Genomic DNA, 24,154 nt, shown 5'->3' on the forward strand with positions numbered 1-24,154 from the left:
AGAATAGGCCTACAAATTGTGTTTGAAATATTTTTCCATCTGTTATGCCAATATCCAAGAAACATTATTTTGTTCGACACGAAGGAGAAATGACAATATAAAGTAATGCAAATATGTGCAATGCTTCTAGTTACCTTTGCTCTTCTGGTGTCCCTCCATGTCTGCCTCTTGGTGGCGCTGTTTCTCTTCTGTACCTTTAAGAAAACAATAGCGCTAGCTCGTGCAGGATAAAGATACAGTACTTGCTGCTCTCCGGTCTAGACATCACATCATTAGCCAAGTCAGCTAGTTAGCTGTTTATTTTTTTGTCAAAATGTCAACCACGACCGGCGGCGGAGAGTTTGGCAACCCTCTCCGAAAGTTCAAGCTCGTCTTCCTGGGCGAACAGAGTGGTAAGCAGGGAGCAGTTTACTTAAACCAAGTGTTAATTTGGTCGGATGCTGGGAATATGTTTGAAGAAGTGGCTAAGAGTTAACGTAGCTAACTAGCTTCTCTAGCTAGTTTCCTGCTAGGTAGCTGGATAAAGTTACCCACCGGACATCCACAGGCAATGATGAAACAAGCGAAATGTCATTGTGAAAGAGTCAACAACGTGTTTAAGGGAATGTAATGTGTCAAGAAAGCTAATGAAAATTACATTTATCTCTTTCACAATGATGTAATTGCATCGCTTGCTACGGTGAATCGCTAAGCTAGCAAAACACCTCGACTCGTAACGATAAATGCCAAGAAGACGTAGAGTAACCGTTTCATGTCATTAAAGATACTAATGCATCTTAAGATTAATTTGTTGTCATGTTGGTGTAGTTTACAGTGTCCTAATTGAGGCCGTCAGTTTGTGATGCATCAGCATCATCTAACTACAGCCTTACTGTGGCTAACGGTAACGTTAGCTGGCTAACTACTTTTAGCTTGCAGTTACTATGCTAGGCAGTAACTAGCAAGTTATGTTGATGTGCACTACGTAATATAATTGTGGCTGTGAAAGATTTTGTAAAGGACCCTTGCTTTCAAACCATTGCCCCAAATACGTAAAGAAATATTAAGTTTATCCTATTTTGTCCGTGTAAGTGAGCGCTTTTCCACTCACTAGCTAGCTGTTAGCTTCCTATGGCAGAACCTTGCAGAGCCACGTCGGCTCGTGCGTAAGATTAACGTTTTCAGCAGTCGGCCTTTCCTAGACCATTTAACTTCAGCTCCCTGGGACGGACACTGATTTTATAAAAACGCAACTGTATATTAGAGTTAATATTCGTATATGGCACTGATAGTCTCCCATTACAAATAAATGATGAAAGTTGAGAGCGATTTTCATTTTTTCTAAATGTTGAGGCTCCACCCAGACTGCCAGCTCAGCGTGTGGGTTCAGCCATCCACATTGCATCAATGATGGAAGCGATTTACTCACCATGTACTGTCACTGAGCCATATTGATTTTTTACTCATATGATTAAAATTAGAAGGGATAAAATAGGGTATTTGTTCTTAACAGTTGAGTTTTGCCTTGTAAAATAACGATTTTACTTACATGACCTTTTCAAGTATCTGTTAATGTGTTTGTACAGTTGGGAAGACCTCACTCATCACCAGGTTTATGTATGACAGTTTCGACAACACTTATCAGGTAATATCAACTGTTCATCACGAAATGATCAATCTAATCAATAAGTTATGATTATGTTTTTATATTATATATATTTATATTTCACAGCAGACATTGTGACTTGAATGCAAGCGTAATTAATAACATTTATTAATGATGTGCACATGATGACTTGCAACAGCATAGTATTGGGAAAAAGAGCCATAGTTAATGGAAATGAAACCCCTTTATAAAGATACAAGTTTTGTGTCCAACATTTTTAATGCAATTCTTCTTTTTTTTTAACAGGCGACAATTGGCATCGACTTTTTGTCAAAAACTATGTACTTAGAAGATCGCACGGTAAGCCCTTTAAATTTAAATCTAATTGTCATTCCCATCTGAGTAGTTTTAATTCTGCTAGAAAAGCTTAAAGCATGCGTCTGCTTATTGTGTAGTAGCCATCATTTGTTTTCCTTTCACCATTTCACATTGTTTTTACATTCTCCTACATTTTACCATCCAGTTTGTTAGACATGTGATAATGTTATTAGTTCCCATCATTATTTCAAGTTTTTGTTTTCCTTCCATCCCCTGGCTGGGTCACGAAATGCCCCCTCCCCACCTTCCCACATTCATTTCACGGCTGGCCACAGATTCGGCTGCAGCTCTGGGATACAGCCGGACAGGAGCGTTTCCGCAGCCTCATCCCCAGTTACATCCGCGACTCAGCTGCTGCTGTGGTGGTTTATGACATAGCCAGTAGGTATCATGGCCTTGCCTCACCTCCTTGTCCTTCACTTAGTATCTGGGAGGGCAAAGAAAAGTACACTTACTAGCATGGCAAACCCAACTGGACAGCATGAAAATCCAGACAGTTTGTATCAACCATAGTGATACTAAAGCATTTCTCCAGCACTGTCCAGGGGGTCTGTGCTTCCTAAATGCTGCTGCATATGAGGCTGATGGAAGTGAAAATGGAAAATGTCTTCAAATGTCACCTCATGGGCATAGATCCTCTGAAATAGCACTAGATAATGATTCAGCAGGGCCTCCTTTTACAGTTCTTTTTTTTGCATGCTGGTCATTCCTCCATAAAAGGCCATTTTCATCTCTGCTGCTTGGCTTGCAGTTCCTTTATGTCTGTCCTATTCTCCACTTTGTTGTTCCAAATTTCCCCTCCTTTATCTCCACCTCCTTGTCCTTTTCTTCTCCTCCGCTCCCATCCTCAGGTCCGACTCCAGCTTTGGGACACTGCTGGACAGGAGCGTTTCCGTAGCCTAATTCCCAGCTACATCCGTGACTCTACCATTGCCGTGGTTGTTTATGACATCACCAGTGAGTCAGGGCTGTGCTCTTAAGCTCTTAAGCTTTCTGTAGGGGTCTAGTGCAAGTTGAAGGAAGCTACCTAGGCATTGTTGCCACTTAATATATTTCAACTGATAATCCTCAGTATCTCTTTATGTATATTTTCCTTCTTCAAGCTTTTCCTCTTAATACTTTTGCTTTATAACACGACTAATTAATGTTATTTATGTTTAATTAATATCCTCTACCTTTTTAACGGAGAGTAATCCCTGCTTGTGCTTTTTACAATTGCTAGCATAACCAATGTGTTGTTGAGCTGCAAGTTGTTTTTGTTTTAAAGTAATTCTGTGTGTTTTTTTTAATCCCCACAGATCTAAATTCATTCCAACAAACTTCAAAGTGGATTGACGATGTTAGAACAGAGAGAGGAAGTGATGTCATTATCATGCTGGTTGGGAACAAAACAGACTTGGCGGATAAAAGGTACACGGTTGAGTGAGATGTGTGAAAGGTTGTTATAATTATTTTATTATTCTAGTTACAATGTCTGATAGACTGTACGTTTATAGTATGTACTACTATTATTAGAATAAGTGAGCATTAATTATTATAGTATTAAAAACTCTGCCAAAGCCTGGAATCCCACTTTTACTCCCTTCGGCGCATCTCATCTTATGTTTAACTTTTATCATCCCTTGCTATTTTACATACTTCAACCTTTGAATTAGTGATTTGAGTACCTTTTATTTATACATTTTCATTTCTTATGATTTGATCATATTTCTGTTCTGCCTCTTTTCTTTGCTTTACTTTTTTTGTTCACCTATCCTGCTCTGTTCTCTCCACGTCATTTTGATTTTTTTTTTGTGTGTGTTTCCCCTCAACATCACACTCCACTCCACTCCCTCCCCCTCCCTCCCCGGGACCATGGCAGGCAAGTTTCTGTTGAGGCGGCAGAGAGGAAAGCTCGTGAGCTCAATGTGATGTACATAGAGACCAGTGCCAAGGCTGGCTATAACGTCAAACAGGTTGGTGTCCAGCAGCAACAGCAGGTGTAATACTGACAAATAGTCCCGGCAGGCATGATGTCCTTTAGGTCAGGGAGGGCCAACCTGTGCTCCAACCTCCATGTGGTCATTAAACAGATCAGTGTGGCTGTTTATTGAATGGGTGGAGTTGTTTTCCTGCTGCTTCATCTTTACTCAGCACAGCAGCTTCTCTCCCCTTGTCTTCCTCTCTGTCTGTCTATGTAAAACTAAACTAACCTCTCTCTCTTCTCCACCCAAAACAAGATTCCGTGTTGAGCTCTGTTTGTTTCTCTCTCTCTCTCTCTCTCCCTATATCTCTTTCTCTCTCTCCTTTTGGCCTTTCCTCTTTGCTGTTTCTCTCCATATCTGTCCGTTCCTCCATCCAACCCCCCTTCCCCCCTCTCTCTGCTTCTACCTGAGCAGACAGATCACCACGGAGGAGGGCGAGCAGAGAGCTAAGGAACTGAATGTCATGTTCATTGAAACCAGCGCAAAGACTGGCTACAATGTCAAACAGGTAGAGACTCTGATCTCTAAAGGTAGTTGAGCTAATTCTGCCCTCACTTCTGCTCCGCTCCTTTCCGACTATTTTTCCCCGTCTGTGGCTGAACACGACATGTCTTAGCCTTCTCAGTGCTTTCTGCTATCAGCTGTGTTTTTCCTCCCACAGGCTTTGCTTTTAGATGTTTCAGTATCAGTTCACGTGGTCTTCACACGACTACTGCTTCTGTGTTTATTTATCTTCAAGTACTTTTTGTCTGATTCACTTAAAATTATTAAGCTTTTCAAAGTGATTCTGTTAAATTGTAATGGATTTGCTGAGTGAAGGAGGTTAGCATGACAACCTTCGCTTAAATGCTGTTATCTAAACCAGCAATTATTATTGTATTTGTACCACTGCTTTAACTGTTTCTTGTGTTTGCTTGTTATGTAATTAAATATATTATTTAGGAGTCACTTGTAATAACTTGGATCACTTCTGTCATTTGATAGCACGGGTGGGATGTATGACATACAATGCCGGGCAATGTAAATGTATTAATCATCTGAGATTCCTCAGTACAGTTTCAACGTGCATTAACTATCCTTTTTAATATCTGTGGTTGTGTTAAGCTATTGTGGGTAAATGAATGAGTAGAATTGCATTATGAAAGTCATATATTTTTACATTAATATGTTTTTTATCTTTTTATTTATTTTTTATAACAGCTGTTCCGCCGTGTTGCTGCCGCACTGCCGGGGATGGACAGCACACCAGAGAAAAGCAAAGAGGACAGTATCCTTTTTAAAGCTGCCTTTAACAAAAAACATTGCCGTCCTGTCATTCTTGAATTTAAAGCCATGGCTTTAATAGTAGAAAAGCTGGTAACGGATGCTTCTCAGTTTACTCAGCAGAAAAAAGAAAACGATGGCTGCCAGATAGCACTGCGGAAAATTAAGAAGTGAAATTTGCTAAATCATCCCTGTTGTTACTTAACCAAGTCCTCTCAGTGATCGACATCAAACTGGAGAAACAGCCAGAGATGACTGTCACCGAGAGCAGCTGCTCATGCTAGTACACCTCACCCTCACCCAGCCTGTCTCCTCCACACCAACAGCTTGTCTCTCAGTGGCCACTCTCTCCACCCTTGGCGCACTGCCACTGGGATGGAGGACCTGTCTTTTTTTTCTTTTTTTTCTTCTCAACTCAGTGACTTTTCGGAGTAACCGTGTGGATGTGCGTTCCTGTATTGAAACAGATTATCTGGACAAAAAAAATGTTCAAACGTAAACATTTAAAACAAGGAATAAGTTAAATGATATGTTCAGATTTTCATCCAGTTGCATGGCATTATATAGGATTGCAGACTGACATAGCTAACCGCTCATGAGTTATTGCACAGTTTGGATTCTTAGTGCTGTTACTCTTGTCATTGTTGTAAAGTAATACTGCTTGGGATTATTTAAATGACTCTGCCAGGTTGAGTTCTCAGCCCGTTGTATTTTACTTTTTTATTTTAAATGGAGAGTTTGCCTAAATCTGTTCCGTCTCGGGATTATTTCTTGACTTTTTTTCTTATCTTGAGGAAGTAGAGACAGGATATTACCAGTGAATTTACATCATTGCTAACCATCATGTAACCGCATTAGGCTCGATTGTTGATCCCTTCTTTAGGTATTGTTTAAACACGTATGTAGGCTTAAACTGCCAAATACAACAGTGTGTTAGTAGTAAGACCAAATTTACATCATCCTATTTAAAGAGGAAATGCATATCCATCGGCATCAATGGAAGCCATCCCAAGTTCACTAGAAAGGCTACTAATCTGATGCTAGCTATCTGCATAAAAACTATAGCAAATGTCTTTCCAATGTTGTTAAATTAGCTGCACGCATACTAACATGTCTGAGGAGGAGTTTTCGGTTACTAGATGCCCCTTTATGTAGGAGATTTTAAGGAAAGCCAGTATTTAGTTTTTCCACGCTGTTGGAAAGTCGTCACTTTGGTCGCTATGACCCGTAACCCACCATCTCATCGACCATTTGTGTTGTGTTTATTACACTATTGCAAGAACATGCAGCATGCTCACCATGCAGGATTTCTATGGATAAGAACACAGATGCCTTGCTTGTTTGTTCACCAACGTTGTGCACTGAATCAAGCCACAATATTGTAAAAATACGAGAGAAGCCTGCTGACTGGTTCATGGCTTCACTAGTTGTTTTGTAGAGCTGGTAGATAGAAGTTTGTCCTCAGATACAGCTTACGCTTAACACTAACACCCTTGCTGTAAAAAGTGCAGAGAAGTTAGTTGCAGTATCCTTCGCTGTATTGCTCTTGCCTGTGTAGGACTGTTGGTTTTATGTGTTTATTTATTTTGTAACATGGACATACAGATAACGTTGTATGCTTGACCAAAAGTGCAGACGCTGACACGCATGTTGAAATATTATTTTATTTATTGTTTGCGTGTCTGCCGGGGCTCCACCTAAAGGCGACATTTAGGCCCGGTAACGGTTTTTCCTGTCTGTCACACTGCTAAAAACATAACTTTTTGCAGTGTGTGTAGTCAGTCGCTTGGTTTACAGTCGCAGGTAAAGGCTGCACCGTCTCCAGACACACACTCACACACACACACAGTGTAACACAAACCAACTAACTAGCCATAGCACAACAAAAGACACTGGTCATTTGCTGTAGCTTGTTTTGAGTCCACGTTTTAAAAATGGATTAAAAATCTTAAGTATTTAATTACATTGAACAACCATTTTAACATGAGCAGCTCTTCTATTACTTGTCACTGACTAAATACTCAGCTTTGTGCTATTCTGAATTGTGTCTGTCCATTTGAAATATGCTGTCTACTCGTGTTTAGCAACGTTTGTGTGAATAATGTACTATTACTATCTGATGTATAAAAAGGAGAGTTAAAGAAACACAAGTGTAGACCTATCACATGGAATAAAATAAAGATATTTCACCAAAATTTAACATCTGATATCCTTTTCTTTCTAAAGTAGAAAATGCTCCACATTATTTTACTTCCTCTTATATTGTACTCTCTGGATCCCATCATTCCCACATGCTCTGTAAATCACCACAGTGTATAACACGTTACCTGAGTTGAATGTTTATGTTACTTAAGAAGGGACAATGCACATTTGCTCCATCATGTTAATGTGCCAGCTTTAGCAGCCCCCGGCAGGTTGATGGAAAGAAAGCACAGAAACCTGTCACTTATAGGTGTGTCTGTGTGCGTGTCACAGGTCGCCAATGTAGACTGAAACTCATTGGGCAATGCATCACAGGTACGCAATGTTATAACACGAAGGTGTGGCTAAGTATGAACATGAGGTTGCACAAAGAGCAAAAACTGGTCTACATCTGAGAAAATCTGTTAAAGCAAGTGATGGAAAAGGTGTGTGTATGAAACGGGGTGTCATAAATCTTACAACAAACTTACACTTCCGGTCAAAAGTTTGGACACATTTTCTTTTCTTTTTTTTGGTGGATATACATGACAAACAAGGTAGTGACATTGAACAGAAAAAAAGACACATACAGATAAGCAGAACAAACAGACAGACAAACCAAAAAATAAATAAAATAAAATATAATAAACCAATAGTATAGAAAAGTTACGACTGTAAGTGTTGATATCATTACAGTCTGGGAGTAGAAATTAGACTCTGGTATTGTGTGTGTGTGTGTGTGTGTGTGTGTGTGTGTGGCTGGATGTTTGTATGACAGGTTTGTGTTGAGGATCCTGGACATCTGAGGGGTATGGCAGTTGTGGATCAATAATAAGTGGATAAAATACAGAAATGAATAACTAGGTGTTATGTGGGTTATGATTATGAGTATTATGATAATTAATCAAAATGTTATACAGCAATGAGGGCGGGGCCTGACCGGGGCATCGGAGAGGCGAGCAGGAGACCCCCGGCCCCTAGGGACACATTTTCTCATACAAGTGAATGGGAAAGTGTGTCCAAACTTATACAAGGCGGCCTAAGATCTAGTGGGTTTATCAGCAAAATCTAGACCTGGTTGCATGTAGGAAATGGGGCATTTTATCTTGATATTATCCTATTGCTTTTAGTTGTAAAGAAGGCCACGTATTTGTGGCTGTTGTATTTATTTAACTGATCCCAAGGAGAGCTTCCAATCCATTAGGGCAATATTTTAGAAAAGCATTCATACTTTATTTAATTATGGGCTTAAAATTGAATCAGAAACTAATTTAAAAAGTAAACAGTCCAGATGACACATTCAGGCTTAGATAAGTAATATATAACTAATGGCTTACTGACATTTATATTCGTGATCCTACAGGATTCATCAACACTGAGCAATTCGCACCCACCCACCCACTCCCCCGAGCAGCCCACAGTGTTCAGCCTACTTACTACGCGTAGCCATGTTTGTATCTTTCACACTTTCACACATAAAACTCCACAGCAGCTCTTTTTTACTCAACTCCTTCGTCTGGTTTTAATTTAGACCCTTAGTAGCTGTGTTGTGTTATTTTAAAAAATGTGTGGGGATTCTTGGAAGTAGCTGATTGTCTCTACGAAGGCGGGACAAATCTTTAACTCTTGATGTACCTGCGTATGGTAGCACACCTGGATTCAGGAAGTACTGTGACGTCAGCGGGAGAGGCGTTTAAAGGAATGGCAAAAATCCGGCTGGACCTGATTGGTGATCAGCTTGTATATATTCGTGTTAACACTCTGTACAGAGGAACTAAACCTCTTCAACTGATCGGCTGAAGCACATATACACTGACTGGACTGAGCAGGTCGACAGATTTGTTTTGAGGAAAGAAGATTATTTTTTTAAGAAGAAATATATTTTTTTAACAAGATGTCTCTTCAGGCGAGTATTTTACCCGATGATGCGGCCTTCACCGACTTTAGAAAGCAGTGTTTATCAGCGGGGAATTGGCTGAACAAATATGATAACAACGGCATGCAAGTGTGGGTCGAAGTTCCTGCAAGTAAAGGAAATAACGCACCTAAAATCCACAAAATCAAGGTGAGTACATTTGATGGTCGACAATGTTTAGAAATAACCAATTCTATAAGATTATTATAGACTTCTCTGTAGTCTGCTGTGAACTTTTAATTTAAGCTAATTTATTAAAGTTTGTGTGCCTGTGTGTTTCAGTGTAAAATGACAATCAAAGATGTCTCAGCTGCCACCATGTACGACGTCCTTCACGACAGCCAATACCGTAAGAAGTGGGACCCATCCATGCTGGACAGTTTTGACATTGCCCGGCTGTCTACTAATGCTGATGTGGGCTACTACTCATGTAAGGACTTTGTATTTATTATCTGTTGAATCCTATCCTCAGTGTGTTTGTGTCTGAAAGTGACCCACCAGAAACCTGACCAAGTTTTACCTGCTGTTAGAACAAAGAACACAAATGAAAGGGGAAAGTGCGTATTTGGAGTTTATTCGTGTTTATGTTCTTTAATTGTAGCCTATATGGAAGAATAGTGTTATTTAAAGACAAAAAGGCATTAAAATCCATTATTTTCCCTTTGTTTTGAAGAAATTATAAAGTTCTTAATGCAATAACAAACAGTGTGTATGTGCCACTAAGATATTTTTATTTAAGCTCCGTGTTATATGTCATTCTTTGCAAATAATAGAGTTAAACAGACCTTTATGTTGAAATCATAGTCAAATGTAAACAATACTAACAGTATTTTCACATCAGCAAGCTCTTCTGTCCATATTTATATGCTCAAGTCAGATTTATTTCTTTTAACATATCTATAGTGCATCGTACCGTTGTACCTTTTAACTTTAATTGTCTTTTATTCGTCTACTTACACTTTTTAAGCAGTTAAAGCCCTCAGGCATGAAGAATGAGTGACTTCTTGTTCTACCAGTGTATTTAATGTCATAACAAGGGTGCACTCCTTAGTGAAAGGTTGTGTACAGTGAAGCGGGTAATACAGGAAGTCAACATACACGTTATAACCAGATTTGTGTCTTTTTTTTCCTGCAGGGCGTTGTCCACGTCCCATTACAAACAGAGATGTTGTGAGCCTGCGCTCATGGCGGGTGATGGATGACGAGTACATTATCATTAACTTCTCAGTGAAACACCCGGTACGCCACCTCCTCCACACACCCCCAGGCACATGGCAAACACTGCCTTTACAATGTGCCATTTCTACACCTCTCTGACACCTTTTGTGTTTTTAAGAAAATGTCTCATTATTCTGTTTTTATCCGATGACAGAATTACCCTCCTCGCAGAAACCTTGTGAGGGCCATCTCCCTCCTCACAGGCTATTTGATCAAGCCCACAGGACCGAACAGCTGCTCTTTCATATACCTGTCACAAGCTGACCCCAAAGGTAAGTCCAAAACAAGTAACTACATTATTATTTTCACACTTTTCAATTCTTCCCTGAGCTGTTTTTCTTAAGTTTACCCTCATCTCTTTGCTCCAGGTTCTCTTCCAAAGTGGGTGGTAAACAAAGCGTCTCAAGCCCTTGCTCCCAAGGTTTGTAAAACAAAAGTGTGTTATAGTGTGGGCGTGTGTGTGTGTCCATGATGTGAATAAGAAGTGTGTAATAGGTGTGTGCGCATAAGGGAGGGTAGGTTTCATGTGTCTTAAAGGACAATAGTAACCATAGAAACCCAATTTAAGGGCCTGTACTGGTTAAGATTGCTGACAAAGAAGTATCTCAGCTCGGGCTGCTGCTCTCTCTGCTGGCAGAACTCGTTCACCAGGTTTCAAATCCTCCGGAGATTGAAACTATTTAGACCAAAGTGTGACTGAGAGAAAGTGCTGCTGCCTTTAAGTGCCTTTAAATCAACAGAAACCTTGACCTTCTTTGTCCAGAACAGTAGTTTCTATCAACTAAACTATTTAAGGCTTTAACACATGACTTTGACGTTCAAGTAGATTAACAACAATGTAACCTAACGTAGTTGTTGGGTACTAATTGCTGTAGAAGAGTAAATAAAACAGAGTGAAGAAGAAGGACCTTAAGAGGGTAAAATACCAAAAGGGCAAAGACAAAAATCCTTAACGTGAATAAGTCTTTAAGTAATTTTTAAAAATTTACTTTTCAGCCAGGCTGCCGTCCTTTCATGCGGAAAAAAGACCAAACCAAACACATCTGACAAAGTGCTTTTTAGCAGATCAGCATGTTTGATGAAGTAGCTGTTAGGGCTTGTGGGGCCTTACTATGTTTCTAAGTGCCTAAATATGAGAGGCTAAAGTAGGGTTGCTATTAGCTAACAATTTTTCCAATTGCACTTTATTATATTCAAAACAAGTGAAAGTAAAAGAGGAAAATTGTAGTTATTAATGAGTCGGATCCGTTGTTATTTAGACACATATGTTTCTGTTTGGTAAATATTAGGTGTTTTAAAGGGGAGAATCTGGATCTGGTTTCGTCTTTAGCCTATGCAGCACCTTGCAGAATATATTATACTACAGATAAAATCCATAAGTTTTATCCAGATTCCTCTGATAGGTGTGTGAAGTGTGGCTCTCATGACTCCCTTATGCTTTCCTTCTGGCTTTGTGTAAAAGTGAGCAAAGTGTGGAATGAAATTCAAGAATGGATTTCTGTTATTTGTAAAACAAAAATGTAATTCTCAGCTGAGATGAGTGTCATTCAGGATGGCGAAAAAATAAGATATGCTACGGGATGGCAGATTATGTTCTCTTCCCTTGTTTATAAGAAGCTCATTTTAAGACACTGGGAAAAAAACCTGAAGCTCCTACTTGAATAAGAAATATTAATTTGACCATAGAAAAGACATTATCTGAGGATAGCAGTAAAACAAAACAATTCAGTGAGGTATGGAAGTGCATTTATGACGCCCTGCGTGTGTGTGTGTGTGTGTGTGTGTGTGTGTGTGTGTGATGTTTGCAGAGGGTAAGGGAGTGGGATGATAGGTATTTGTGTTACATGTAAGATGAATGAATGTGTCTGATGTTTCCTGTGTATGTAAATGTATTAATGTTTCATGTTAGCCTGACTCCATCCTAAGATAGTATACACTATTATATACTATCTTTTACATCATGGTATTATTATATATGTTTGTTGGTAAGCAAAACGCCATGGTGAAAAGCATGAAATTAAATAAAGATAATTATTAGAAAAACAAAAAAATTTTAAAGCCTCAAAGTGTCATTAAAATTGTAGTTGTAGTTTTTTTAATCATGAGGACAAAAAAAAAATACAAACCTCCTTGGCTGTGGTAAAAAAAATATAAAAGGTGGAGCTCATGCTGTAGACAGTTGATAATGATTAGAACATGACTACTACAAATACTTTAAATAACATCTTAGATTTTGTTCATGTTACACTTGAGCTGTAAGAACGTTCAACCCATGAAACAGCTTATCTGTTCTCAGTGTGCCGTGACCAGCTTTATCTTAATCTCTGTTGAGACTGAAGGTGTGGTGTGATCCTAACTGTCAGACTGCTGCCCTCTCATGATCATGTTCTCCCTCTGCCCACTCCTTCCAGGTGATGAGGTGTGTACACAAGGCGGGTCAGGACTACCCCGAGTGGAAACGACAGAACTCTCCGGACCAGAAGCCCTGGCTGCTCCCGGAGCAGAACACCCTGCCCATGATGGACCCCACGCTGCTGTCCATACAGAGGGCAGAGTCGCTGGAAAACGTGGACGAGTGTTCGAAGCTGGACGCTCAGGACAGCGAGGACAGCAGCTAAATCACATCCCAGTGATGGGCGGAAGGGTGAGGGAGAGGTCGGGGGATGGACTCGTAAATTTAACAAGACTTGAGACCTCCAGCTCTCTGTGATGTCGCCCTAATACTCCTGAATATTTATCCAGTTGTCCAAACCACCGTGCCTTAACGGATGAGCAAGAGCATGAAGTGTTTACAGCCGTCATACCTGACAGAAAGGAGCACAGATCAAGTTGCCATTCACCTCAGTCCGTGTTGAACTAAGCTAACGTCTCTCCAGTCTTTGCTGCCATGCTTTTTTTATTGTTGTTTTTTACAGTGTACAGGCTGAGAGGTGTTGGGGTTTGAATGTGTCATAGTTACAGCACTACCTTTACAACGGGTCCTCTGACGGGCCTTTTTTAGTTGCAGCTATATAAAATACACATGAACAAATATGATTTAAGAGTATTTAGATGTCCAATGGTTGCTCTTTTCTTTTGCAAGTCACTGTGAAAATAGAGATCACTCTAAACCTCAAACATTACACAAACTGGTTTTGCAGGCTGATTTTAATCTAGGTGAAATGTCTCATCAAAAATGAGCCTGAATCGGAAACACTTAAAAAAGCTACATTTTATTTTGTTAAATGACATCAAAATGACTAGTGACTGTTAGGTTTTATATTGATGTATTAACATAAAACCTTTTATTTTGAAAGGGTTTGGGTTTGTGAAGCAGCTCTTGGCATCAACCTTGAATCTGTTTTTGAGCTTAATGCAAAAAAACAAACACTTTTTTAAATGTGAACGTTTTATTGATTTTAGTCATAATTAGAAGGCAATTACACTGTATTTCTTTGTGTAATACAGCATGACAGTTTGAAGGTTCACTTTATTTATTTAGATACACTTAATGTAACCTGATCCTCGATTGAAGTTCTTCAGACCTTTGATTTGCATTGAAGGGGATCAGTAGCAGATCTTTGAGAATCCAGTTAGATTGCAACATGTAAAGTTTGCGTTTTGTGCGTTGAGTTAGACTCTACCTGAAGGATTGGAATGACCATAAAGGATATCTTTTATTTATTTGAAGTTCCTGTGCACTCAGATGAAGTAATGATGGGGAAAAGACGATGGAATGAAGCAATGCAGACTTTTGTAAGGTTTTTCTTCTGAAGATATTTGACGTTTAGAATGTAACACAGTCTTGACTTTTAAAAAGAGAAAATAATAAACCTCACAAGGTTAACCTACTTTGGCATTTGTCACTGTCTTCTTCTGAGGAATGCAGTCACCCGGCCTCAAGAGAAACCGACCTACAAAGAGGAACAAGTTTGGCTTCTTGAACCAGAGCAAACCGGTCAGTTGGCAGCTCTGGTTCATGCTCTTCAAGTACAAAGACAAAAGGTTACTAGGGTTCAAAACACTGTATTTCTTATCACACTGCCATGGTCATGTTCTAGTATGAAAAACACTTAAACGTTTAACAAATGGAAAGCCAAAAGTTTATTAGTGTTCCAAAGAACAAGACAAATAAAACCAAACTCATTGTATACATACTGCAGTAACATCCACAAGTATTCGCCTTCTTTAAACTTCTAGAAATGTTTTAATGGATGCAGATAGGCTGAATTTACTGATGAGCACATCTTAAGAACGATGTTAAAAGTACCAGACAGAGTTGGAATAAAATCCAGCTAACATCAGGGTGTACAGTGCACAAAGACAAACACACATTACAGGCTTTAGCACTCGACTTAGAAACTGCTGAGCTGTTATCATGCACTAAACAGCATGTAAGAACTTATACTTCAGTTTGGCACCTCAAATTTATACATTAAATAAGTACAAAATCATTCAGCACAGGTGTAGTTTGTGTATGTATGAAACATGAACCAAATGAAGACTTTAGTTTACAATAACACATTTAGTAGTTGTTTTGTTAAATATTTAAAAACTGGATATGTAGTATATTCACAGTGATGTTTAGGTCAGTGATATTTAAAATCTAACAGAAGTCTTGCACCATTATTTGCTCTTACAATATATATTTGTACCATACAGTGTCAATATACTAAAATCCAACCTACATTTTTTTTTTTACATTTATATACAATCTATTACCAGATTATAAAGTAAAACTAGCCACAACTATTACAGTAATAATAAATCCTCCCTTTGTGAAGGATTTACTGTTTGTGCTGAGGTGATAGTCAGACTGTATGATCATTTGTAGTGCCTTAAAGTTGTACTGCACTAAGAAAGCTCTGTTTACCATAAACTAGCAACATAGTGTATATACAGTGTCTCAGTGTCATCAGGGTAAATGTGTACAGAATACAAGTGCTCCTTTGTATTGGATTAAAACATAATTAGACTACAGCAGAACCATTGTATAAGGATGTGAGGCAAAGGGAATAAAGGTGATGCTTAATTAAATTGTGCAGGGGCTATAAATGTAATGCTTGGCTGGAGAGGATGTATCACTTACATAATTCATAATATAAAATGTCTTCTGAGCTTCGCCTTATAAATTCTTGAATTCAAAGAAACTATAAAAAGGACCTCCCTTTGATACATCCCGATCATCTTATGTCACAGGAGATAAGGGACGACTCAGATCTCTGGGTAAGAGGGGAGACAAGTATATAACAGAGTAGATGTTGTCCTTTGAATGATGTTAGTCATACATCAGTCATCTTGAAGCTGAGGCAGAATGGAGGCCAGAGTCTGTGGGAGGAGGGTGATGACGTGCGGTGACGCTAATGTCCAGTCTCTTCTCTCTCTTTGCTGCCACCTAGTGAACAGTCCTCTCCTTCTGTCGTTGGTAGTCTGATGAAAGAACAAACAAGGGATGTCATTATATATCTTCCAGTATCATATAATTTAGTGACTCCAAAGGTAGTTTTTATGTTGTTGCTGTGAGATGAGGCAGATAGTTATCTCAGCTACAGGATGTGGATGCTGGGACATGCTGGCATCCAAGCGCTGAGCTTCACATTCAGGAGGTTTGGTTTCCCAGTAAGAGAAATGTTCCTATAAAAGCTTTCCTCACATTATATATACTGTAGTATTTTTAGAATAGGGAATGAAAAATGGCACAGCCTACATTACAAATCAAAAACAGATTGGAATCTGCTATCACGCCCAAACTGAGCACAAAAATGCCCTTTATGATTAATTAAGATCTACTCAACCTTTCTTATCTTAATAGCAACCCTTCAAAACAGCTACATCTAATCTTTTCTTATGCTGTAACAGGTTTGTTTAAATCAATAATGTTCGTAAACAAAGCGAGACACTAGTCCTATGTCTTAAATTCTGATCAAGAAAAGACAACTTTCTATTTCTCTAACCGTATGAATAAGTAACAGCTCATGATATACCTGATCCATCTGTCACTTGTCAGTAATTAGACATGTATTTTAAACCGAATCATGCATATGCTTTTGTCATAATCAACATTATTTTACATTTTAATCCCTCCCCACACAGATGTATAATGTTTCATAGTTAGATTTATTTCTCAAACGCCAAATCTACCAAACCAAACTAAAATAATAGCTTGCTCTAATGGATTCTTATAGGGAGTGTATTCATAAAAGACTTTATAAATGCTCTTTTTTTTTTTTTTACCCATTTCAAATCCCAGTTTCAGCAGATGTCAAGACTTACTGTAAGGAAAGAAGCGAACCCTCATCAGTATTTCCCGTGCTGTCTTCAGAATCTCTACAGCCTAAAGAGGAAAAACAAATTAACTTAATGCGTTACAAAACAAAGGTGATCACTGATAAAGACTGTTTGAGGCAAATGCACTCTGGGCTCTATTTGTAATATACACCCCGTTCACCACAAGCTTAGGGCAGAAGCACTGGAAAACACTCATCTATCAGATATCTGAAGCAAGCAATGAACCATGGCTTATAAAGTAACATAATAATTATAATCGAAAGATACACTTAGACAAAATTAAGAAATCAATGTTTGACTATGTAAGTCTGAGACACAATCATATTTTTTAAGGAATTAAAATACTGAAATATGTAATAGAGGGCTGCACGGTGGTGCAGTTGTTAGCACTGTTGCCTCTCAGCTACAAGGTCACCGGTGGGCAAGGTGGGCCTTTGTGTGCTGTCTGTTCTCCCCATGCATGCGTGGTTTCCCTCCGGGGTCTCCGGCTTCCTCCCACAGTCCAAAGACATGCTTGTAAGGTTAATTGGTGACTCTAAATTGCCCAAATGGGTGTGAGTGCGAAAGGTTGTCTGTCTCTATGTGTCGGCCCTGTGATTGACTGGCGACCAGTCCAGGGTGTCTCCCGCCCTTCGCCCCCCGCGACCCTGAACAGGATAAGCGGTATGGATAATGGATGGATGGATGGAAATGTGTAATAGGCAGGTTTAAGATAAAGTCCCATCTTACACCGATGTCTGCACACAACAATTAAGCAAACAATCTTAGAGCAGCAGAAACTCTGTACAAGTCCAGTCTTATTATAATGTCATAGAGTTTGAGTTTTGATAGTGTGGCAATTATTTTGTATCCATACATCTGTGTTCTTAATGTAATGCTCCAAAAAATAATGTCGTGTTCATTGATGAAAAAGTTTATTTTGTTGTTTTGATTTCTGTTTTAATCTGTTTAAATTATAAAAACAGTTTTTAAATCTTAAAAAATTGTTTCCCATTTTTTATCTGTATACATTATATTAACGGCTATCGAATTGGGTCCATGTTTGTAGTTATGCATTGAGTATAGCACAGATCAACCAGGTAGTGTAAATGTAAACTTGCCGAACCGTGATTGACTTTACTTCTAAAAAAAAAACATAGGAACTCAGTAAAAACAGTTGCTCTGACTTACTCTCGAGTGCTCTATGTCTTGGAAGTCAACCTCATTTACAGAAAGAACCTGGTCTCCCTCTTGTAGTCCTGCTCTGTGGGCATCTGAGTCCGGGACCACCTGTGAACACATCACACACAGACAAACACACACACACACACGCAAATTTCAAATCAGGTCGTTCAGGGCTTTCTTGAAAAGTAAACAATTAGTCAGCAGCCCAACAAGTATGAATGTTAATGCTATACCAAACCCGAGCGCTACACACACACACCTTGGAAATAAAGATTCCCAGCTGTGACGCTTTTCCCCCACGGATGTTGAAGCCCAGCTGTGCTCCTGGAGGTTTCTTCAGTACTATGGTACGAGGCAGGAACTGGGTTAGCTCGTTGTTGTAGTCGGGGTGATGAACCCGCTAAAAAGAAAAAGAAAAGCTGATGATGTACAGCTAGAATGGTGGCATGATATCCATTATGACTTTGTGAGTTTGATTTATATACACTTTTACTTAATAAAATCAATCGGATAACATTTAACCTTCAAAAATCGTCAGAGATCTTTGCATTATGAATCAGCAGAAAAGCTAGGCATGCCAAGAGTAAGGCGAGTCATATTGAAAATCTTTCTGTTCTAGCACACCAAACAAAAGGAGAAAACTATTTTGGAATACAGATTTGTTCTTTGTATCAGACATATCTTTAACACTGTTTTCCAATAAAAATATACAAAAAGAAAAAAGAAAATCTTCAACGCTGTAGATCGACAAAATTATTTGCCTTTTGTAGAGCTTTCAACTGCATCACTCCTGGTCAATGCTGTGGTTTTGGTCTAAAAGCCAATGGCGTGTGTGTTTTCACTTAAAATCCCTTGTCCAGGAACACACAGGAGGCAGACTCTATCAGCTGACAGTTAACACCAAAACAGGTCAAAACATTAAAAGGAATCAAGATTACTGAACAGGAGACACTGGACAGACAGAGAAAGATCAAAGAGGCCACCTGTAAACAGTGACCGGGGTTACAATCACACCCAACAATATGACAACCTGCTATGATTTGACTAAAGCCCTGTGATAAAAACTCTGACCTTTTTCTGACAATGTAGAAAAATCTGTCCCCTGATTTAGACCTGAAGATACAGCTAAAAGCTTCAGTAGATATGTGTATGTATGAACACAAAGTGTGGTTCTACATAAATGTTGCATACTTCCTGTGGGGGTATCCATGCTGGTGGGTTCTCATAGGAAGGCAGGAATACCACAGGGAGCTGGTAGTCATCATAAGGAATCTTCTGATCCATTGTTTCTGAAAACACCAAAAGAAAGAGAAGTATAGTTACATTGTTATGGTTGGCGTGGGTTGATTAACATTATATCCACTTGTAGTATTAGTTACAGCACAATAACAAGCAAGGGACCAAAACATAACCATGTTTTCAGCTATGTTCAAAAAACATTTTCTCTACAAGTTTCTTAGTCCAACTTAAAATCTCAAACAAAAGTGAAACCATGACATAAATATGCACAGTGAATATACACACTAAGCAATAACGTTACAGCTGGAACGCTAGCTAACGCTAAAGCTAGCTCACTGGCTAACTTCAAAACGAGCTGCTTTGCTCTCTTCATCAAGAATACCTTTGAACAAGAAATCCCTGTTATCATCGCCTGAACTTTAAAGATGAAGATGATGCAAAAGGTGAATGAAATAGTGGAGTGACAGCCATAAAACAACAAATTATCTCACCTGCCAGCTTGAAAGCTAGAAACAAGTCCTTCTTCTTGCACTAAACGATGACTGGCGCACAGAGCACTACCGCCACCTACTGTCAGGGAGTAGTAACGCCAACATACAGTCCATCGATTATCGATAAAACTTATTCTTCAGTAGGTCCCTTTTGCTTTTCTTGTCGTCTTCCTTACTACTGCCTGAGCCTGTTTTAATTATCCTCACAGAAATGCTTTCCTTGTAGAAATGGACTGTATTGCAGTTGATATTTTACATTAATTTCTTACCAAATGTCCATATTCTTATCTATTATTATCTATTATAGTCTATTATTATAAGTATGTACCGCTTAATCGACATTTTTTTAACGTCCTTCTTGCACAGTTTTCTTTTTCCTCTCAATCTACCAGGGACATTTAATTGGGGGAAAAGAGGGACTGAGTGTTCAGAGCCTGCGTTTGAGAAGGGCCCCCAAAGACAGGCCACTTGAATGAATAACTGTGGATGGGGGAGGGGCCTAAAGACAATATCTACAGAGCTCAGACTTTTGTGAAAGGTCCATGCGCCCTAAACGTTCACGACCCCACACTCCTACTCACTCCCTACACCTATGGCACTCAGTAGAGAACCCCCTCCTTTACAACAGTGACACAGCCTCCTTCTCCTCCAGCTTTGCTATGTTGCCACATTTCCATACAACCAAATAATACAAAATCCATCCCTTACCAAGGACAATTGGGTAGATACATCTGTTTTTTTCCCCCTCAATCAACTATAAACCATATCTAAGTGGATTTCTGTTTTTGACAAATTGCCTCTGCATGGGATTTTTTCTTTACTTCACCTTCTTTAACATTTCATAACCCCAATAATCAACACTCTGATGATTACCTCTGCAGTTACAGCCTCATTCCCTCTCCAACTCTATTAATTCCCTGGTACACCCAACACATCTTCTCTTTGTTTGCTTAGTTTAGCCACAAGCCCAAATAAAACACCTTACAGGCTTTGTATGCTCACTGTTGCACCGTATTCGACAAATCCAAAGTAAAGCTACTTATAGAGAGCCTTTGTTTCCAACTGTTGTTTGCATTGTTCCTCTATTCTATTTGAGAAATTCGTGTCAGTTGTTCTAAAGCTTTCTCAATTTGCAATAATGCTGAATAACAATACAGATGGAAAGTGTTGTGAACTTTATGGTATGCTTTCCATCTATTTATTATGTGATAATGACATTCTCCAGTCTCTTTCTTGCCAAAACACCCACTTCTATTAACTTTTCCCCCCAAAACTGAATCAGGACCAAGGGTTGTGTCATTTCTCAAGTGCCTCCTTTAAACTTCACATTTCTCTCTTGAAATAACAAGGAGCTCATTTAAAGGATTTGTCAGAAGGGAGTCAGAACAAATTGTTTCCTGAACTGAAACATGTTAGAAACCTTCATCAGTGCATTTCCGATTCTTTCTTTTTTTTGGAAAGTTGCAGTACATCAAAGAATATAAACTTTGCTCGACTATAATTGCTGACTTTGAGGTGAAGTTTGTAATAATCTTAAAGCACTCTCAACATCCAACCTCTCCATAAGAGTCTGTGCTACATGTCACGTTTCTGGTTGAAACAAAAAGGGAGGAGAGGACCCAGATGCAGACAAAAATGAGTTTAAAAAAGGCATAGAACAAAGGCTTACTAATTCCAGGTTACCAAAATCCAACAGAAGGTCTAATAGTAAATCCAAAACAAGGGAAGACACACGAGGAGTCATGAGGAGAAAACAGAAGAGTTCCAAAATCAAACTAGAGAAAAACACAACTAGAATAAGGGTCTTACAACGTTTCCGGACAAAAGACGACGACGAACTGACAATGAGACAGGGGAGCACAGAGACTACATAAACTAAGGAGGTGAGGCTAATCAGACACAGGTGAGACAATCAAGGGGCAGGTGAAAACATTAAGGGCAGGGTACGAAATAAAACAGGTGGGAAACGCACAAAAGCAGGAACACGAGAGACAAGATGACAAGTAAAACAGGAAATGATCAAACCAATGACACAGAAATAAAATGCATAACTAAGCAAGACTAATTACAAGAACACAGATTCAATTAATTACGAAACTAAAAAACAAGAACTAATGACTACAGGAGACAAAAACAGGAAACCTCTGATCACCAAAACACAAACTCTAAAACTCCACAAAACTAGAATAACTCATCACACTACATCTTCTTCCTCTTAAGATAAGAAGTAATAATGTAAATGAATTATTTAGTATTGAATGAGCAACAAGCCTTCTTTGTCCCTTCCAGCTATAGAGCTACCATACATCATTTAAGGTATCATGTATTATGTCTAACTTCTGTTATACAGTATGCTGGTTATCAGTAGGGGAAGAGGTGCTCAAATTTTTTTCTAACACAACTAAATGCAGCAATAATACAATTAAGAAATGCTGTATAACCAGACAAAAGTCCTGCACTGCACTAGGACTCGCATCAAGATATTGTTAATGTAACAAAACTAATCTTTATGCAGATCGTCACATTTGGGGATCGAACATGTTATATATCTTGGTGAGTTTTCCCCGGGTGTCAAGAACATTATTGATTAGGCTATATTAATTTTTGTTTAATATATGGAAATAAGTACAGATTAAGATCTGTACTTGTACAAGTCCCAGGGAATACTTAGTAAATTTAAATATGTGATGTAGCAAGTAAAAAAAAAGAAGTAAATTAAGAGATGAAAGGATCAACTATTTCTCACGTGCGAGCAGCAGGGAAGAATGCGTCACGTGAACTACATCAAAGTTCCCTCAAAACACACCTCAGTCTTTTATTTTGACACACTTCAAAGCAAATTCTATATTAATATAATTAACTTGTTTTAATCCAGTTATAGCCACACTTTGATCATTTAGTGACAGTTAAAGTTTCCCACGCTAACGAACTAGCCTATTTGTCGGTGTTACAGTCACTGAATTGATGAAAAGCGTATCAACAACATGACTCCAAACTGATTAAAGTCATAATTCCATTGTTCTCACTCAAATATCACTCTAAATCACAGTTTTGCAAATCTTTGAACACAAATTGCATCATTTAGCACACTTTGTTCACCCAGGAACACTGGCCTTCAAAATGCAACCCCCTGATGACCAGTGAGTCTCGCTCATGTTGCACCTGTGCAAACTCAAAGTCGGTGGAAGAACTCTTCAGTCATGTGTCAGAGTATAAAAGAGGCCGCTGCTTGGCCAGGGAGGACATCGCAGCCGATGAGGTCCTCTGGCTCTGGCCTGACCAGGATCAGAAGCAGGGTCAGTTCAGCTCAACACTTTGTATTGCAGTAACGAATAGATATTTATTTTGTTAGCTTTTAGTATCTGTGCACCGATTTTCTTTGTTGTTTTTTCTCCTTGTACTTACATAGGTGAAATTTCTTTTTGCTGAGTTTTTTTGCTACATAAGTTTTTCACAATTGCTAAGCCACATTTCTTGAAACCTTCACCCATTTTCTCAAAACTTTAAACACAAAACCAAATATTCAACTACATTTACAAAACCCCTGACTCTTCTAGCAAAATGAAACAATGTAAAACATACAGTAAACCCAGAGAAAACTCTAAATGAAAGCACATTACTGTACTCAAAAACGTTAACTGCAAAATCATAGTCAATGAGGGAATCATTCATCCTCAGCATCACGTCTTTGTGCCGCGTCCGGCCAGAGGACTTCGTCCACATCACGTGCAACGGGGGGAAAAGGTCCGTGTACTTTGTGGCCATTCGACTTCCGTTTTGAAGTCGAAAATCGGAAAACGGATAATGAGTCGTTTCCCGTTATTCGTTTTAAAATCAGAAACCGAAAAACGGGAAACGAAAATAACGGTGCCATTTTTAATTCCAGATTTTGCCGTAGGTCTTTTTTAATGACCCGGAAGCCACCGTATGCCGCCAAAACACTTGATCTGATCCTTAGACTAGCGTAGTTCGTGAGGCGATTTCCTTGGCATGTCTTTATCTGAATATTCAGACTTTATAACAGCCAGGAGGTCAAGTGGGATGTCCTGTGGCGATATAGCCGCAGCACTGACCGACCACTTTGGCCTCTTACGAGGCTTTTCCGAGAGGAATGTGCGCCGGTGGTGCTCTGAGCAGGGACTGGCCATGAACGATTTCTGCCCTGACAGACGACTGGAAGGCGAAGTTGCGAAAGCAATTGAAGAGGTAGGTCAATCGTTGTCACAGAAAGATTGAGTGGTCATGAAATAAAGGATGATAAATTCTTCACAGTGTTCTGTTTATTTACTTTGGACTACGAACTCCTTAGCGGCATCGTTACCTCCTATGCAATTAAAAAAAAGTCATCACCATAATCATAAGGACACATGCAAATGCAATATCCATTGCTTATACATACAGGGGGAGGGGCAAGTGTCCGGTTTTCTTATAGACCTATAGCCTATTGATTGACAGTAGATCGAACCAGTAGTGAGCGAAATCGGACTGT

The 24,154-nt window shown here is 39.1% G+C and overlaps 3 protein-coding genes across 6 annotated transcripts; 2 read left to right on the forward strand and 1 right to left on the reverse strand.

Moving 5' to 3' along the window:
* The first annotated feature begins 251 nt into the window (after positions 1-251).
* On the forward strand, positions 252-7,390 carry rab41 (RAB41, member RAS oncogene family). 4 transcript variants are annotated; one of them, XM_069669622.1, is made up of 8 exons: positions 252-392; positions 1,566-1,624; positions 1,892-1,945; positions 2,239-2,344; positions 3,262-3,373; positions 3,825-3,918; positions 5,128-5,194; positions 5,410-7,390. In XM_069669622.1, exons 1-8 carry the CDS (start codon positions 314-316, stop codon positions 5,472-5,474), a joined length of 636 nt encoding a protein of 211 aa, XP_069525723.1. In that variant the 5' UTR covers positions 252-313; the 3' UTR covers positions 5,475-7,390. The 4 variants fall into 4 exon arrangements, with proteins under 4 accessions (XP_069525723.1, XP_069525722.1, XP_069525721.1 ...); XM_069669621.1 differs by lacking the exon at positions 3,825-3,918 and adding an exon at positions 4,342-4,435; XM_069669620.1 differs by lacking the exon at positions 2,239-2,344 and adding an exon at positions 2,815-2,920.
* Positions 7,391-9,145: 1,755 nt separating this feature from the next.
* stard14 (START domain containing 14) lies at positions 9,146-14,335 on the forward strand. The gene is made up of 6 exons (XM_069669739.1): positions 9,146-9,436; positions 9,569-9,716; positions 10,422-10,525; positions 10,659-10,776; positions 10,873-10,925; positions 12,916-14,335. Exons 1-6 carry the CDS (start codon positions 9,266-9,268, stop codon positions 13,120-13,122), a joined length of 801 nt encoding a protein of 266 aa, XP_069525840.1. The 5' UTR covers positions 9,146-9,265; the 3' UTR covers positions 13,123-14,335.
* A 228-nt stretch (positions 14,336-14,563) lies between these two features.
* pdzd11 (PDZ domain containing 11) lies at positions 14,564-19,717 on the reverse strand. The gene is made up of 6 exons (XM_069669740.1): positions 19,666-19,717; positions 19,127-19,224; positions 18,195-18,335; positions 17,942-18,040; positions 16,757-16,817; positions 14,564-15,913 (listed from the first exon to the last, which is right to left on the reverse strand). The coding sequence occupies exons 2-6, from the start codon at positions 19,217-19,219 to the stop codon at positions 15,879-15,881; spliced, it is 429 nt and encodes a 142-aa protein (XP_069525841.1). The 5' UTR covers positions 19,220-19,224; positions 19,666-19,717; the 3' UTR covers positions 14,564-15,878.
* Positions 19,718-24,154: the final 4,437 nt, after the last annotated feature.

This window comes from Semicossyphus pulcher, unplaced genomic scaffold, assembly GCF_022749685.1.
Source record: "Semicossyphus pulcher isolate SPU_LCO1_2020_fin unplaced genomic scaffold, fSemPul1.0.p SCAF_2, whole genome shotgun sequence".
NCBI lineage: Eukaryota > Metazoa > Chordata > Actinopteri > Labriformes > Labridae > Semicossyphus > Semicossyphus pulcher.

Bases quoted from the DNA above. Each gene is read 5' to 3' on its own strand.
- rab41 (XM_069669622.1), top strand. From the start codon at position 314: ATGTCAACCACGACCGGCGGCGGAGAGTTTGGCAACCCTCTCCGAAAG. The intron at 1,625-1,891 runs GTAATATCAACT...TTTTTTTAACAG, and splicing joins GTTTCGACAACACTTATCAG to GCGACAATTGGCATCGACTT. The intron at 1,946-2,238 runs GTAAGCCCTTTA...GGCTGGCCACAG, and splicing joins TGTACTTAGAAGATCGCACG to ATTCGGCTGCAGCTCTGGGA.
- stard14 (XM_069669739.1), top strand. From the start codon at position 9,266: ATGTCTCTTCAGGCGAGTATTTTACCCGATGATGCGGCCTTCACCGAC. The intron at 9,717-10,421 runs GTAAGGACTTTG...TTTTTCCTGCAG, and splicing joins TGATGTGGGCTACTACTCAT to GGCGTTGTCCACGTCCCATT. The intron at 10,926-12,915 runs GTTTGTAAAACA...CACTCCTTCCAG, and splicing joins CTCAAGCCCTTGCTCCCAAG to GTGATGAGGTGTGTACACAA.
- pdzd11 (XM_069669740.1), bottom strand. From the start codon at position 19,219: ATGGATCAGAAGATTCCTTATGATGACTACCAGCTCCCTGTGGTATTC. The intron at 18,336-19,126 runs GTATGCAACATT...TTTTCTTTTTAG, and splicing joins CATGGATACCCCCACAGGAA to CGGGTTCATCACCCCGACTA. The intron at 18,041-18,194 runs GTGTGTGTGTGT...ATGTGTTCACAG, and splicing joins TGGGAATCTTTATTTCCAAG to GTGGTCCCGGACTCAGATGC.